This window comes from Uloborus diversus, unplaced genomic scaffold (assembly GCF_026930045.1).
Source record: "Uloborus diversus isolate 005 unplaced genomic scaffold, Udiv.v.3.1 scaffold_11, whole genome shotgun sequence".
NCBI classification, from domain to species: Eukaryota; Metazoa; Arthropoda; class Arachnida; order Araneae; family Uloboridae; genus Uloborus; species Uloborus diversus.
The window spans coordinates 2,660,035-2,677,957 of record NW_026557765.1 but is presented as its reverse complement, the minus strand read 5'-3'; the positions used below and the strand labels follow the sequence as shown (position 1 = coordinate 2,677,957).

General features: G+C 31.8%; 1 protein-coding gene across 1 annotated transcript in view; it reads left to right on the top strand.

Annotated features, from left to right (window-relative positions):
* Positions 1–17,923, top strand: part of LOC129232157 (uncharacterized) — a 69,742-nt gene that overhangs the window by 39,592 nt on the left and 12,227 nt on the right. Inside the window, exons 18-26 of the mRNA XM_054866397.1 lie at positions 1,028–1,144; positions 2,737–2,838; positions 4,486–4,584; positions 7,537–7,717; positions 8,732–8,865; positions 9,190–9,264; positions 11,369–11,578; positions 14,361–14,485; positions 17,184–17,322. Of these exons, the coding sequence (XP_054722372.1) occupies positions 1,028–1,144; positions 2,737–2,838; positions 4,486–4,584; positions 7,537–7,717; positions 8,732–8,865; positions 9,190–9,264; positions 11,369–11,578; positions 14,361–14,485; positions 17,184–17,322 (1,182 nt within the window). The remainder of the gene's footprint in view (positions 1–1,027; positions 1,145–2,736; positions 2,839–4,485; positions 4,585–7,536; positions 7,718–8,731; positions 8,866–9,189; positions 9,265–11,368; positions 11,579–14,360; positions 14,486–17,183; positions 17,323–17,923) is intronic.

The window sequence follows — 17,923 nt, the reverse complement described above, 5'->3', positions numbered from 1 at the left end:
TAAAAAGGTTTATACATGCTTGGCAGAAATAATAGACATAAAAAGACTTGTTTCAGCTGCTACATTGTTTAGTATCTTTACAGCAGAGTGAATTATGTTCTAAGCTGCTAGAGATCAACATTTTAGTTTTCTTGTCAAAATGAGCATTTCAACACTTGAAATTTCTTACGTTCTTTTTAAACATTGAAGCAGAAAGGTCTTGGTACATCAAGTACAATGCATATATTATTAGGCCTATGCAAAATGATAAGGTATATCAAAAAAGTAACACTTGTGTACAGTGGCGTACGCAAGGGAGGGGTCCAGGGGGTCCGGACCCCTCCCATAAGTCTTGTTGTTTTTCCCCGATTGATTACGATTCTATGTATTTTGTACGTAAAATATTTCCAAACAAAGCAAACAATAATTTCAGTTTTAATAAATGAAAAAATAAAATCCATATGCTAAAAGATTTTTAAAAATATTATGCACTTTTTGTATAACAAATGACCTAAAAGAAGCAGAATGGTGATTATAAATGAACACACTATAATAACGATGTTTTTAGTTTTGTATTTATAGATTAAAATGAGATTCTATGAACTTCTGATAGTGCTTCTACAACGATGAATTTGCTTTGCTGCATCCTTTTCTTAACTATAAGAAAAATAAAAGCGTAAAATTATTTTACTTTCTAGTAATTTGTTTAAGTATATTTCATTACAAAATGCTAATTATTTATTCAATAGTTTATTTTTTTACTGTTTTCCGTTCTCGCGAATCGACAAAACCAAGTCAATATGTTTGACGACGTATTGGGGTATAATATGAAAATGAGGCTTTTGATCTCGGACCCTCCCCTTGCAAAATTCCTGTGTGTGCCACTGCTTGTGTATGTTAAAAATAATATATTCTTGCATTTGTATACTTTTTTTAAAACTTTTTCTTCGTTAGCTTAAGTTGGTCTTTCATGTAATGTTTGAAGTTTTGTACTATACAAATTTAAGCTAATTAATTGTTGCTTTTTATTGATTGTAATTTATTATAGGTGGCTTCGGGAAGATTTGGAGTCACTATTGAGTACCTAGCCAACGCTGATGAATTGCAAATCAAAATGGCTCAAGGAGCTAAACCTGGAGAAGGAGGAGAGCTTCCTGGACATAAAGTAAACTACAGCTGTTTTTCATATTGGATTCTTTTGTTTGTGATTTCTTTTTCTTTTTTTTTTTTTCTTTTTTTTTTTTTTTTTTTTTTTGCGTTTCCTGCACACCAATGGTGTTTTCTAGTTTCAGTCACATTCATATGCACAATACTGATTTTAAACACTTAATTCAGTTTTGCAAGATAGTAGACCCTCGTTTTACGCTGGTTTATTTACGCGGTTTAAGATTTAACACCTTTATTTTATTTTACACCTATGAATTTCGGTTTTACGTAGATGCGGCAATGCAAACAGATAAAATTTTCCCTTCTTTCAAAATCCTAACTCCTAAAGATTGCAGATTATGCGTAACCAACTGCATTTTGGCATGCTGATAATCGAGCTTAGGCCACTGGAAACATTTTATGCGATTGATTCCAGAGCTCTTTCCAGAAGTAAAGTTATTAAACTCTGGAAGAAGAGCTTTTAGGAGTGACAAAGGAGGACAAAACCAACGAGGATACCAACATCGGTGACGCACAACGAAAATCGTTCACATTGAAAATTTTGAGCCATTCCTAGACAATAGAAATGATCTTTCTGATTTGTTAGTGAAGGAAGATTCTAATGTGGAAATGACGCAAGTGATCATGGATGCGTTAATGCTCTGCAAAGAATTACAGAGAAAGATTCTTAATGACTGCCAAAAGTGTATCATAGCCAGCTCTTCTTTATGAACAGGACACGAAATTAATCTATGTTTTCTTTATGCATGTTGTGTATAAAAGTCAATATAAGTACACATTGAACTTATTGTACAGTTAGTCGTCACTAGGATGAAGTATTTTGTTATCTGCGGAACCAAACCCCTATTTTAACACTAGTATTAGGTCTCAATTTGCGCCGTTTCAATTTACGCTGCATTTCGGTGGAGCGTAACCCCCGCTTAAAACGAGGGTCTATGTTTTTTAAAGGTTGTTTAATTGAGTTCACTTCGTTTGATCAAAATACAATTTCTCATTAGTACCATTTCTAAATTGAATTTAGTTTCAGATTTGAATACTTTCCAAAAAATGTGCTAAGTATATATCTTAAGTGTAGTTTAAAAAAAGAAAAAATGAAAGAGATGTCATATCATGTTCAGTGTTTTTAATTTTCAAACCATTAAAAAGTTCTAAGAATGCTGTTAGAAATTGTATTGTGCTGGAAAGCAAACAATAAACTTTCCATATAAATGCAATTCCTTCATGAATAGGTTATAGTTCTTAAATTTGTCTTACAAAGTCTTTTTCAAAGCCAAAGTGACAATTTTTTGCAAAAAGGGGAAATGGGCTATCTCGAGTCTACCTGTACAAAAATTTTTTTATATTGATGCTTGTTCGGATACAATTGTCTGTTTTGCTAATTTAATCATACTTTTTCTAGTTTTGATGACAGCCTTTCAAATTTCTTTAACTTTTGATAAAGTTATGCATGAAAACTTAAATGTGTTTTGCTAAACTGTAGACATCTATGCCACATTGAGGAGGATCGTGTATCGTTATTTTTCATTTCAATTCTTAGACCAAAACTTGTTCTACAATTTTCTGAGTTTCTCTTTTGTTTTCTTCCTCAAGGTATCAAAAGATATTGCCAAAACTCGACATTCCATTCCTGGTGTTGGTCTAATCAGTCCACCCCCTCATCATGACATTTATTCAATTGAAGATTTGGCGGAAGTAAGTAAATAAACATTTCGAAAAACGTTTTTGAAATGCAGTTTTAAAACGTTGCGTTAATTTTATATATTGCGGATAACCAAGATTTTTTCTGTTAGCTAATGATTGATATCGTGCTAAAAAGTTCATGTAACATAATGAATTAATTCTGATGCTTTGGTATTTACAGAAATAAGACTTTGTAAAGAAACAATTTGAACAGTCTTTTTGCTGGATTTTGTCCCGACTTTAACTGTATTAAATTAACTGCATTCAAAGATTAGGTAAAATAATTAAACCCTTTGAAGATATTCTCCTGATGAAAGGAATTGTTCATTTATTTGGAACTAGTGGTACACGCACCGCTTTGCCCGTAGTTGAAAATTAAAAGGTCATTCGGTTCGCCTGTATATTTACAAATAATGGATAACGAATTTCTCGCCAATTGGCTATGTTCATTCGCTCTCTCATTCTACATCATGATAATTTCGCAAGGGCGAAGTTATGCAAAATAGCTGGGGGGGGGGGGGGGCTCAGATATTTTCCCCTTTGGATTAGCAGGGTATTTTCTCCATGGAAACAGATTTCAGGACAGATTCGAGTCATTAAAATATTTCATTTTTAATAACTTATTCATTAATGGCTGGAGAATAAATTTTTTTTACATTTTTGCAAAGAAAAGTACCAAAAGCAAGAAAGTTCTAATTTTGAAGGGGGGCTCGATCCCCCCTTTGCTCCCCTATATAGGCATTCTTGTAATTTCGTAATTTACTCGTCCATCTCATGATAATTTTGCTCCGGAAAATGTTCTTAAAATTGAAATAGAAAAAGAACAAAATCAAATTTTTGCAAAATCGCTTCGAGGTGCACACCCTCATTCTACAAATTAACTTTGTGCCAAATTTCATGAAAATCAGCCGAACAGTCGAGGCCGCTATGAGCATCAGAGAGATCCAGACATCCTACAGACGTTCTCCAGACAGCGAGACCTTGAGCTTTATTATTAGTAAAGAAAATAAGGAGTTTTTGTGATCAAGTTTTATGAAAGGGTCTGCTTTTTATGATTGCAGGTATTGTCATCAGTCCAGTTTGAGGCCTTGAAAAGAAAAAACTCAAAGAATTTTTGGTTCCTTTTTATTAATATTGGTATTTAAAATGGATGGTATAAAAAAGTAGTGCATGTGTTTTTAGAAATATTTATCAAATTTTAGCATTTTTTATATAATTCTATGCTTAATATTTATGCCAAAACCCATATTTAATTGTAAGTCTACTGCAAACTACTCTATCAAGAAAACATGATTTTTACTATTGAATGATATATTTTGCAATTAACATTTTTGCTTATGGGTCTTACATAAGTCTTAGGTTATGGGTCTTAGATCTTATTATTGCACTCTGAAGTTACTTGGCTTTAAAAGTTATGCACAAACATTTTGTTTATGTGAAATAAAATTTTATGCATTTAATTTCTTTTATTAATGATGTTTGTTTCGTAATGTTTTCCTGAACAAGTGTTCTTGCCAAATAGTTATTTAAAAAATAAACTTTAAAAACTAAAAGTTGCCCTTATATGATGAAAGTTCTAAAAAGGATTTTAACTTTTTGATTTATTTTTTCAACATTACACTTCTTTTGAGTTAATTCACTCAATTTTTCATTTTAAAGCTCATTTATGATTTGAAGTGTGCCAACCCGAGTGCCAGAATTTCTGTCAAACTGGTTTCAGAAGTTGGCGTTGGTGTCGTAGCATCTGGTGTTGCTAAGGTAAGCTTTGGCTTTCCAATTAAGTCTTAGGGTATGGATTTTATTTTTAAAGCGTCACTGATTGAGATTCAGTATTGAGGAATTTTCAAACTTACATTTGCAATAAATGACATTTCTGTTGAGGAGGGGGGGGGGGGGGGTTGTTGTAAAGCATTGAATTTTTGGAAATAAGTTTTTCAATTCTTATGAATTAGATTTGAGATATTTCAAAAAAAAATAGTGGTGACAAATTTTTTAACACTTACATAAAGTAAAGACATAAAGAAAAATTGCTTCATAATTTATACTTATTGAAGAACTGCAAAAAAGATGTTGCTTGATTCCAATTTTGACATAGTATGAGAAAATGTGCTCTAATCTCTTTAACAAAACGTCTGCAGTTAGAGCTGCCCCCCAAAGCAGAATACTACTAAACTTACGACGCACGTCGCAAAACAAATGCCTGAGCTCAGATCAATTCTGTTCAAAAATGAGAGGAAAACTGACAAATTTTCTGCAGAAATTCTGCAAATTTCATTGAAATTTCTGCTGAAACCGCGGTGCAGAAAATCTGTAAAAACTGTAGATTTTCTACAAATAACTTCCAACTCAAGATAGAATTTTTGCAGAAATTCTGCAGATTTCTTAAAATTACCTAGAAAAAAATCTAAAATTCTCGCAAATTACGAATTTTGAGGTGTTTTATTATATGCAACTCAAACTCGACTCATTTTATTTATTATTTCAGTAATTTCTTTGTTTAGTAATATTATTTTAATTGCTTCTTCATGCCATGTAAAATTAACGAAAAAAAAACTGTGGTTTGACACCTAGGTTCCGATTTTTTAAAAAAATTGGTATCTTTTCTCTCTTTATGCATTTTAGAAAGCATATAAATTTTTTTAGAAAATCTCAATCGGTTTAGGTTTGACACCTTGTTTAAAATTTTTTGTTTTTATAGTTTTCATGATCAATTAATTTTCCAAATTCAGTGCTCTATAATTAGTCATTTGGCTGAAATCTGTGATGTTTCTGGAAATATCCCATTTCCACAGAAATAAATAGCAACAGTACAGTTAAAAAAAAAAAAAACTACATGAAACTATTTTGATTTTCTGCACACAATTTGTGGGAAATGTCGCGTTTTTTCGCGTACAGTGCTTGAAGTACATGCAGAACAATTTTGTCCCAGTGATTTTACATTGCAGAACATCGTAAAGTATTCTGCTTCGGGGAGCTACATTTTGAATGTTTCCAAGATTTTAGAAATATTTCCCTACATGCTATTTCCCTCTTTATAATAAGTTACTTTTCTATCAGTTTTGTGATTTTGCTGAACTATTAACTGAAAAAATAATGCCTAGGTAAAAATTTTAAAATCTTTATACACATAAGACTCTTAAATATTTTTTCTGAATGTAGTTGATAAATTTTAAGCTTTTATTTAAAATTATTTTTTATCTTTTTAATAAAGTTTGAAGAGCACTCAACTCTTAATGTTAAGTATGATTTCTCTATCGAGTTTAACTAAGCCAAGCCAGAAATTAAAAAAAAAAAAAATACTTAACAGTGTCTCAGAAACAGCATAAATGCTGTGGATAAATATTTTGTATGCTGTAACTAAAAATCTTCGTCTGAGATTTTTGAAACTTAGTTTTGGTTATGGGGAAGTCTTTTTTTATAAAGACTGCTGTGTGGATGTATATTATTTCTTTAATATGTATTAAGTTGATAAAATTTTACTTACACTTCAGAAACAAAAGATTTTTTTTTCATACTTACTGATGTGAGGCACATTTTTATTATTATCAAAATATCCATTTATTGATTGTCTAGGAATTTGAAATAGTGAAAACGTACATTCTTCTCTTGAAGAAGCAATGGGGTTGTTTCCTTCAGTCAAAAGTAATGCTTTTAGTCACTCAGATTGATAGAATAAGCAAAAACAAAATAACATAGACCCAGAAAATACTTTCATTTTCCCATCAGTTATTTTTTTTAATTAATTTTTTAAACTGTCCAATTTTTCGAACAAGGTGTGGTCTTGATGTCGTCGCAAAGGATTCTATTTGGAGCACGTTTCTTCTTTGTTTCCACGTTATGATGGTCAAGAAGCGAATTAAAATTGCGCTCCACACTTGCTGTCAACCATATCGTTGCCAATACACGTGAGTAAAGATGCAAATTAAATATTTTGCTCAGTGAATGGCAACACTGAATAGCATTTCATTATTTGTGATGTCATCGGCAAGAAGCGTAAAGAATAAAAGCACACCGATTTAAGTAATTTTTAAAAAATATTAAAATTTAAACAAATTATTTAAAAAATGGTCAGATCCTGTGTTTTTAAGCATGCTCTTTCAGAAAAAAAATACTTTTAAAATTTTGGAAACAACCCCATTGCCAGCTGTTTGTCTTGTAACCTTTAAATTTTGATTTTTTAAAAAGCATTTCAAAATAAGTTCTTTGACTTTAAACATCTGTTCAAATCATGTGAAAAGTACTTTAAAATCATAGTTTAATTTAGGGATGGTTTATGGTTAAACAATTAATTTGCAACATTGGACTTTAACTAAAAAAACTACAAATAATCAAATGTCCCAAAATATTGATGAAATTGAAAAAAAAAGCCTTACTATTTTTGTACTAGTAAAGCTTTCTTTATAGAAATAAAAGAAGTACACATTTTTAATTGCACCAAATGGGGGGGGGGGGGGGCTGCATTTGCAAGTTGAAAATTGATTTAATAGTATCTTCAGTTAGTATTTTCTTGGTTATTGGCTTTTACAAAGTTTCAAACAATTCTTATAGTATGTTAGAAGACTTAGATTGAGCATGTTGCCAAAAGCCCACAAGATGCATTTAAAGGTTAATCATAATCATCCACTGTTTTAAAGATATCCTATGCTGGTGAGCTCAAATCAACACTAACTTTTCGAGCTTTGTTTTTTAATTATTAAATCTACTAACTAGGGTAAGGCTGAACACATCACCATATCAGGACATGATGGAGGAACCGGTGCAAGTAGTTGGACCGGAATAAAAGGAGCCGGGCTGCCTTGGGAATTGGGAATTGCAGAGACCCATCAAACTCTGGTACAGAATGACCTTCGTTCTCGAGTCGTCTTACAAGCCGATGGACAAATCAGAACAGGTTTGTATCTCTGTTACATTTTTTTTTTAATTGTATATTTTTTTAAATAAAGTCAGATAATTCTTAATGCAAAAATTTTATGAGTCTGAACATAAAGTAAAGGATTGTTGTATAATCTTAACTCTTTGAAGGTGTGATGTCTGAAGTTTGAAAACAGTGCCTGTATAAGTTTTGAGTGGGTTGTAAAATGATGTATCTACGAGTATTCAATTGCAATGCGTGAAGATTTCCTAACAAATGTATGATTCCTTGTTAGGGGGTACCATTAAAAAATTTAATCAGTTTCAATTTGCAGTTTTAAAATGGTTGATGCATTGCATTGAAATTAAATCAAAACCTTTTAGTTTATGATTGTTGTGTGCAAGTGCTCTTTCAAACTCGTCTTGATTGATGTATAAAGGCTGTACAGTCTGTCGTTGTGGGATACTTGATACATTGTGACAAACACCACAAGTTTAACCGATAACTGATTCAGTTTTATATATTTAAATTATTTACAGAACATGAAAGTTCACTCAATACTTGAATTCAGAAGGCAAAATGACTCTGTTGTAAGGGCCTTAGATATAAAATACACTGCTCGGATTAAAATTTTGTCCGTTAAAAGCTTTTGTCTACAGGCATATTAAAATGTTATTGTTAACCTTAATAGCTTTGTAAACAGTCATTGAGGAACGACCTTCAGGCACACATCTGCAAAGAGTTAACCCAATTCATTTTTAAGTTTAAAATTTAATAAAATTCATCGATGATGTTAGACTCACAAATGCAGCCGTATTGAACTGTAACCCTAGTTAATAACAAATCATTCCAGAAGTGATAGTCGTAAATGATTCTTTCGTCCCCTGCCAACGACTTACTACCCCAGCTGCCACCTAACCCGGTGTAAGTATGTGAGAGTAAGTTGTCACCAATTTCGGAGGGACTTCTTGTCTGTAACAAGCATGAACGTTTCTAGCCAAGTCATCCATGAGAAGTGATTTTCTTTTCCCATTTTCTTCTCTTCCTGCGCAGGATTCGACGTTGTGGTTGCCGCCATACTTGGGGCCGATGAGTTTGGCTTTTCCACCGCTCCTTTGATAGTCCTTGGATGCACAATGATGCGGAAGTGCCATCTGAACACCTGTCCAGTCGGCGTAGCAACCCAGGTGAGAAAGGAGAGACACGGGACTTGGCCATCCGAGAAAGAAGCAACCACGCCGACTGCTTTATTTTTTTTTCTGTTTTAAAAGTTTAGGTGTACTGCGTCTCTAGCTCTGCTTTAAACTGCATTGTCATTTCTTTTCAGTTTTCTCTTTTGCTGTCTAGTTTTTATATATTTTTTTTAACCAGAGTTTAGCTTTGTTAGCTTCCCGGCGGTTCGTTCTGGGCGGTCCTGCCTCGTATATAGAGAAGTAGTTGCGGATGCAATTTGTTCCTTTTTGTTCAAAGTGACTTTGATTGGTGTTTGTTAGTTTTCGCTTTCTTTACAGGATCCAGAGCTCAGGAAGAAGTTCGCCGGAAAGCCGGAGCACATGGTTAATTACTTATTCATGCTTGCTGAAGATGTAAGTATTCGTTAATAATGCGTATCTTTTTTCTTTTAAAGATACATTTTCTTGGAATAATAACTCCTTTGTCTTTCTGCGTTATGTTTTTTATCCTTAACTCCCACAAAAAAATAATTATTAAACATTTCTCACCGAGTGATCTGAACAATACTGCCCATGGTCAAGTAAACAGCAGTATCTGTGGAAATGAGTTTTAGAGATATTTGAGGAAACTGGTTTTGCATTCAGTACTAACAATAATTAAATGTTAGAATTGACGTTTTTTTTTTGGGGGGGGGGGGCGGAAACAAAATGAGCAAGCTGGTACAATAAAGCTTAATGTGCAATAGATGAAAAAAAAAAGAAAAATTTAGAATTATTGCCCTTTGCCTGCCCATGGCAGAATACATAGTGGTGCCATGGTATGTAACTTAGTTGGACTGGATGAACTTTATTTCTTATTGTTTTCTTCCTTTTCTTTTTGAAATGAATTATTCATAATTAAAAATGCAATATAGCAGCAAAATAGCATAGTAGATAAAATCCTGTGGAAATGTTAGCATATTTTTTTCTATGAAACAAATAAAAGACGAGAGAGAATTTTTAGGAAATAAATGTAACCGTATAATTATAACTGAAGTGAATATGTATGCCATGTGTTTTAGATATAAATATTTTACCTTAGTACATAATTAGTGATAGTATATGGTTTAAGGTATAGTTGTATTGTAGTTTTTGATGTATAGAACCATCATCTGTTGTTTAAAAATGTAATCATTTTTTATAGGCTTTTATCAAATTTTTCCTTTGATTGCTAGGGTTATTTAATGAAATAAAGTGTACTTAAATGGGGAATTAATTTTCTCATCCTTCGCCAAGTCGGTCATCTTGCTAACTTTAAAGCTATATAATTGTCAAGGAATTTTCCTGATCTAGGAAAAAGAAAGATCACCTAAACTAAAGTTCTTTGGATTTAGCTACTTATCAAGAGGAATAAAGCACAAAAAACCTAAATATTTGCATGTTTTAATATCAGAATAAAATTATTTTTTCATGATCAGGATAGAAGTTTTAGGATGAATAATTATAGAAAATTCATTTTTTTCTCTCCCAGACCAGAAGTTTTTAATTCAGAAGTAGTCATACTCATTTGAATGTGTTAAAACTTCGAGAAAGTTTCGGCTGTTTAGTTCGAGTTTTATTTTTGGAAGGGTTCTTGGCGCTTATTGCTTTTTATTTATTTGGCTTGCAGGCTGTCAATCATACTGTCAATATGTTTGACATAAGAAAAAAACCTTTCAAAAGCATTATTATGTCTGTACCTCAAAGCCAGATTAACACAAGTCCAAAAATTGCAATTTTCTGTTTATTAGTGCTTTGTATGTAATATCTTATTTGGCATTGAGACAGGTGAACGTAATTCTAAAAAAAAAATTTGTTTTAACTATTAACCAGTGTTGAAAAGAGTGCATGTCCCATCTTTTTCATGCACCAAACAAACGTTTTTCCTCTTTCCTGTAAAGTAGCAATCATGTGACTTACATTGTTTTGGCTCTGAGGTACAGTTATTGCTGTTTTTTGCTTTCTTACATTTCTTGTAGATGTAAAAATTGTTATAATGAGAATACTGTAGCTTTTTTTTTTAATTAGAAATAGTCATTCATTACAAATTTTAAGTATTTTAGCTATTAAATTTATGCTATGTAATATGAAATTGCTGCTTACTGGAAAATCTATGTGTCATTTCCTAAATAAGTTAAATCAATCTGTAGTCCTTAAAAATAATTAAATAAATGCCTGAAAAGTACTTGATTTTACATTTTTATTATACATATGAGGCAGTGAGAAGCAAAGGGATGTAAGTGGACATTTTCAAATTTTGACACATTTAAAGATAACATCCTAGGTGGGCTTTCATTGAATTTTTTTTCTAAATCATGCTGTACAGCAGCAACTACCAGGGCTACCAGTACCAGCTCTTGCCCCAAGACAGAGGAGAGGTTCACCTACCATGTGTACTGGTTTTCTTCAAATTTTTAATTTTGCCACTTACATCCCTTTGCTTCTCACTGCCTCATATGATGCATGTACAATGTTTTGTCTGAAATGTTGTGTTCTCAAGGTCCGGGCTCATATGGCATCCTTGGGTGTTAGAAGTCTACAAGAATTAATTGGACGCACAGACTTGTTGAAAGTCCACTTCAACAAGGATAATCCAAAAGCCCAAATGCTGGACTACTCTGCAATATTATTGGATGCTTTGAGCTTAAGGCCAAATACTGTAATTATTGGAGGCAGCTTGACTCAAGACTTTGCCTTGGAAAACAGATTGGTGAGTACTTGAAGGAAATGTTAAATCTCATTAATTTGAAAGTTTGAGGTACAGTTGGGAGTGAGAGTTTAGGACAAGAGTACATTGGCATTTGTAGACTCGGCTACTTTCTACCTTGGCAAGAACAGAAAAATATTCTAAAAATTGCCACCACTTTTGCTCTTCATGTTTACGTTTCTTATTTGAATGAAATTTTTAATCAGGGTGTCTGCAGACCTAGAAAACCTGGAAGTGTCAGGGAAATTTTTTGTACTGGAAAATTCGGGGAAATTTACTTTTGTATGCAGATAACTTGGAAATATTTTTAAATTATAACCAGTTTCAAAAGATTTTTCCTTTTTCGCAGTTTAGTAAAATTAATTTGGTCAGAAATTCATGCAACTTGAAATTACTAAATGAAAATATTTCTTTCCTTAAACCAGTTCTTCAACCCCATCTTTTGTTCTTTAGTTTTGCACATTCTAGTTTCTCATGGGGGTTGAGAAGTTTATACCCCTCAACAATGGTAGTTAGGTTGCTTCTGCAACTACCAATGAAAAACTGTTTAGTTTTCCCATACCAGTTATAAATAATCCCTTCAAAGTAAGGGTAAACTAGTTTATAGATTATTGTTCAATTTTAATATTACTTAGAGGTGTTCTCGTAGCTCTCTTTCTTTGTAGTGCTGTGTTCGTTAATTTATGTTTAAATGCTTTGAAACAATTCCTTTTGATAACCTGGAAAAGTCGGGGAAATTTATTATTTTTTTTAGTAGACACCCTGTTTAATGTTTTTTAATGTTTTCTCTTTTATCTGGCAGATTAATTTACACTTTAATGGAGCTTTTAATTTTGTTTTAGGTTTTTTTTGTTATTAGAAACTTTCAATGTTATTTAATAGCTTGGTGCAGGTGTATTTGACAGATAATTATTTTCTAATTGAGCACCGAGAACTGCTTATTTGGCAATTTTGTAGCCCTAAATGCATCAATTTAACAAAAAGAAAGGGAGGAAAAGCCATTTTATAAGAAACAGTCTATTAAAATTCAAAACTAGGGAATGATATCGGAAAACAGTTATTCTATGGCTTAGTATTAACACATCTGTTTAAAAAAATAGTGTCCGAAATACGCCAAATAAAGGAAAATTTGTAGAAGTTAAGTGATTAGCCAATATAAATTATGGTATCTGCAAATAAGTAGTTTCATGTAATTTTGCATATAGTTTCAGAATGTTGCCAAACTAGATATTCAATAATTTCCAATAGCAGTAAACCTATTTTATTATCAATGCACCCTTATTACACCCCTAGCCTAATTGAGAAACTACTTTTACCTCAATAAATAGCCACCTAAAATATTTTAGACTTTGAAGTTTGTTATGTAGAATTTTTCATTGTCAACCAAAAAAGTTTTTAAATGTTATGAAATTATTTTATCCTTTCCCCTTTAATTAAAATTCTGTGAAAAATCGGACTAAGTTTTGGTTGTTTTATGTATGTTATTTTATCTGTGTTTTCAATGCCAAAATTTTTTGATCAGAGAATCTAGTAAAATTACTATTTTGAAAAAACATTATAATTTTTAGTTTAAAATTAGCTTGAGTAAGTAGTTTAACCTCTGGATTGTAAATCAGGTGAAGTTTCGTTGAAGTGTAACTGTGAAGCTCTATAAGAGTTTTTATATTTTTTCTTTTGTTACGACCATGAACTACCCCTCTTAAAGGAAAATTGTTGCTATCTATGCATTGACCCCATTGAATCAAACGAAAATCTGTAGCTAGATTTTGGGTCAATTTAATACAATTGTTATTTTTTTTAATCAACTATAAACACTCATCCAATACAAATTAAACAAGTTCTTTTGAAGAATGGGAAATCATTTCAGAAATGTTAGAGTATGCTTCAGTTTGCTTTCTGTTTGGATTCGTTCAACCTTTATAACATGATCACAGTATCTTTATTCAGGGCTGGATTTATGGGAGGGCAGGCGGGGCTACTGCCCCAGGGCCTCCACAACAAAAGGGCCCCCACAATAAAACTTTTACGAGCTATCCTAACTTTTACGGGTCAGCAAATTTTACGTTTTTTCTCCCCAGACTTTTTTTTTTTTTGTATTTCTACAAAGAATGGTTTGCACAAAAATAATATTATTATCAATATATCAGAAAGCCCTGATTGCAAGTATCCATTTACTATCAATTTATTAATTGATCGAGCATTTCAGTGGCAATATGTTTTTTTTACACCGATGAGTTAAGGAGAAATAAAGTTAAAAAAAAAAAAAAAAAAGGAAAAATGGATAACTTTGCAGGTCATCTTTACAACTTCTCGCTTCTTGAGCTCAAAAATTTAAAAATTATTTGACCAAATAACTTGAATGGAAATTTTTTTAACGAAAATATCTATTGAACCCGTCGATTTTCTCCCGCTCCCCTCCCCCTTTTTTTTGACATTTTTTAATAATAACAAAGAATTCAGAATTAATCATTAAAAATCTGTTATAATTTTTTATTAGCAATAGATTGCATGGGGGCGTCCTTTTTTTTTTACCAAAGAAAGGATTTATCCATTTAAGTTGGTGAAACCCCTATAATATATCAAAGTATCGTATATTTTCGAAAATAAGATGATTTTTTCGAACCCTGATTAGCAGCCTCCACTCCTTCGTTGCCAAGGGGCCTCCACACTTCCAAATCCGGCCCTGTCTTTATTTGGTTGTAGGTTGATGGATTGACAAGTATTTTACATACTTTTTTTTTCTTTTCAAAATCTGGTTGACAAATGAGTTTTTTTCTTCTTCCAGGACAATCTGCTTATCAAACAAGCTAAGGATGTGATAGAAAGAAAGAAATCAAATGTTACAATACATATGGACATTTCCAATGTTGACAGAACTTTTGGTTCCACACTGAGCTATCATATTGCAAAGTAATTATACAACCATCTTTGTTCTTTGTCTTATGTCTTGTAAAGTTTCCTTTTATTTTAACTTAGTTAGCTTAAAGAAACTTTCTTGTATAAATGCTATATTTCTATTTCAATCAAACAGATAGTTTAAAACAACATTTAGCAATTGCACAATTTAATGACATAATATAAACATTAAACTAGTATCAAGTGGGAAAAGAAGCTTTTTAGAAAGCTTTTAAATTGATGACTTCAATTGATGAGAATAGAAAAACTAATCAAGAGACTACTAGATCACTAAAGCAAGGAGACGATGAGTTTCATATTTGTTTCACACAAGCTTTGGTTAAAGATTTATTATTGATATGGTTTCATTTTGATAAATGATTTTATTGATGCAGAGAATCTTTATTAATTCCATGGAACATAATATCATTTCTCTGAAGGAAAGCCTCAAAAACCAATATTGTTAGTGAAGTTTGTAAAGTTTCAAAAGTCCATTATCCACCCTTGGCTTTCAATTTTGAAAGTAATTCATTGACTTGAATAAGATTCACCTTTAAAATTACTATTACTTATATGGTTTTGACAATAATTAAAAGGGTTGTACCACTGACCTAGCAGTAGCAGAGCAAGTATAGTAAATGCTAATGATAAAAAATGTAACAGTCTAAATGAGTCTCTAGTACCCAACCTAATTTAACCTATTTCAATTAATATTGTTAAAGTGATATGCATGTACACAACTGCATTGGCTAACGAAACCTTTCTAGCTCAGAGCAATTTATCAAACCCTTGATTTACCTCAAAATATTTTTTTACCACAATTGGAGACGCCCCTGATTTTCGTATGAGGTGTTATTTCAGTCTAAAAATGTATTTGAATTATATTCACAAAATTATTTGAATTATATTTTGTGCCAAGTTTGGTGCCTTGCAGCTTATTGTAGTTCTTAATCTGGTTGATAATCAGTATTGTTGCTGTCCTTTTTCTGAGATTTCAGTTCATGCCTTTCGTGTTAAACAAAATTTTACACAAAAAAACTAGCAATGTGGACAATGAGTGTACAATATGCAAATTAAGCACTACACTTGTAAATGTCTAAACGTTAAACTGAGATTCAAACCTTGTGTTGTTAAAAACCGTAAATATTTGCTAATGTGTGTTTTTTAAACAAATGAGGCGTGAACCTTATTTTCAAAACTTAAAAACATCTCCAATATCTTTGGCTCTTTCATTTGTATGAATTATGAAAACAGCCATTAGTTCCTGTGGGTCTAGGAAGCTATCAAACATAGAAATGAAGTAAATTCCAAGCAAGCATATTAAACAATGATAAAAAAAAAAAAAAAAAAGAAAAGAAAAGAGGGGAATGTGGGGCAAAGTGAAATGGTTAAGGTGGCCGAGTTTTTGCGAAATGAACAAATCGGAAATTTGTTTTGCTAGTTACAGTATATAAGGGAAGAACATTGTATTTTACAATAAAACTTGCGTTGAAACAGTATTTCTTGTTTTCGGCGGTAAATTTGTGTCTTCAAAAAAAAAAAAAAAATAGTGGAAAAGTTTCACTTTTTTTTATGGGTCAAAGTGAAAAACAGAATATTTTTCTAATGAAATATTTTCTATTTGATTATAAAACATATTTTTAAACAAAAGGACCAGTAAATAAAATGTTGAATGAATAAATGAAAAGATAATGCAACAATAAACAAATAATTAAATGAATAAATCAATGAATATATGAAGAAAAATAAATGAGCAGGTAAAAGAATTAATGAATAAGAAAATATGTGAATGAATGAATAAATACGTCAATTACTAAACGAAGAAATATAGATGAACTAATTAAAAAATGAAAATGCAAGTTATTAATATTAAATGATTGAGTGAGTAAATGAAACAAATTATTTCACTTTACCCCATCCACTTTACCCTGTATGTACTAAACTAATTGTACAATTTATTTAAAATACAAATAAGCATAATGTTAACTAAATTAGTACTGCACTGAGTATTAGGAGGTCTCGATAATTATTTTAAATGTTAATAACAAGGACTTTATCATTTTATAGTAACAAAAATAATTTTTGACTTACAACAAAATATTACAATATGAGTATCAAATTTTTAAATTGCCTGTATTACCAAATGCTTTAATCTTCGGGAGTATTTTTTTCCTGATTGGGAATAGACTACACATGGCACTACATAGGTAAAATATACCAGATAGGTAAAGCTAAAAGCAGAGTTAATATTTCACCATTTCACTTTGCCCCGCTATTTCACTTAGCCCCATGTTCCCCTACTACTACCTCATTATTTTTATTGGTAATTGTCTCTTGCACAAAGGATTTTGCATTCATGTACATTTTGTTGATATAGTACCTTTCAATAATTATGAAGTAAGGTATGCCATAAAGTCATGTAAAGTCATTACTTTTGATTTTTCTGAAAATTAAACTACACTGAAGCACCGTTTATACGTTTTTGAAGGGACTGTATGAAAAAAGCGTACAAACGAAAACTTATAATAGGTATAGGTTAATGTGTATTACACTTTGTAGGGACTAATTTTAAAAACTTATAATTGATAAAAATGTATAAAAGAGAAACATATAAACGGTGCTTCACTGTATTTATTGGTTTTGATGAAACTAAATATTTGGTATGCACTTCCAAGAAATTTTGTTTGCTGAGATTTTATTTTTTTCTCTCTAGGAAATATGGTGGAAAAGGTCTCCCAGATAATAGCATTAAAATAAAACTGGAGGGATCAGCTGGTCAAAGTTTCTGTGCATTTTTAGCACCGGGAGTGTGTGTGGAATTGGAAGGAGATGCTAATGATTATGTTGGAAAGGTAAGCATTGCAAAGGCAAAACTACAGGTATTTTGTCTGAACGTTCAACTATGTAAAAAAATTTCGAATACTGACAAATACAAATGTGACGACCAGCAACAGGCTCTTGGCTCAGTTAGGCTGGTCCTAGTGAATTAATAGTCCCTAATGAATATCAATGGCCCTCTTAAAGCTATCCGCCCCTTGCTCATTACCACCCCTTCCAATAAGCTGTTCCAAGTGCCCACAATCCTACTAAAGTAGTGGTTTTTCCTTATTTTCAGATTAGCCTGAGATTTGAATAGCTTTAAACAATGACCTTTCGTTCTGCTTACGGTGTAAAAATGTTATCCATTAACATCATTCATTTTGATAAATTTAAACAACTGAATCATGTCCCCTCTGGTCCTCCTTTGCTCCAGGCTATACATATCAAGTCTAGTATCATAACTAAATCTGAAAGTCCCCTTACTAATTTAGTTACCCTTCTTTGAACCCTTTCCAATATGCAAATATCTTTCTTCGGGTAAGGCATCCAAAACTGCACAGCATACTCCAAATGGGGTCTTACAAAATTCCTATATAAAGGCAGAAGAACCTTCTTAGATTTGCTTGAAATAGA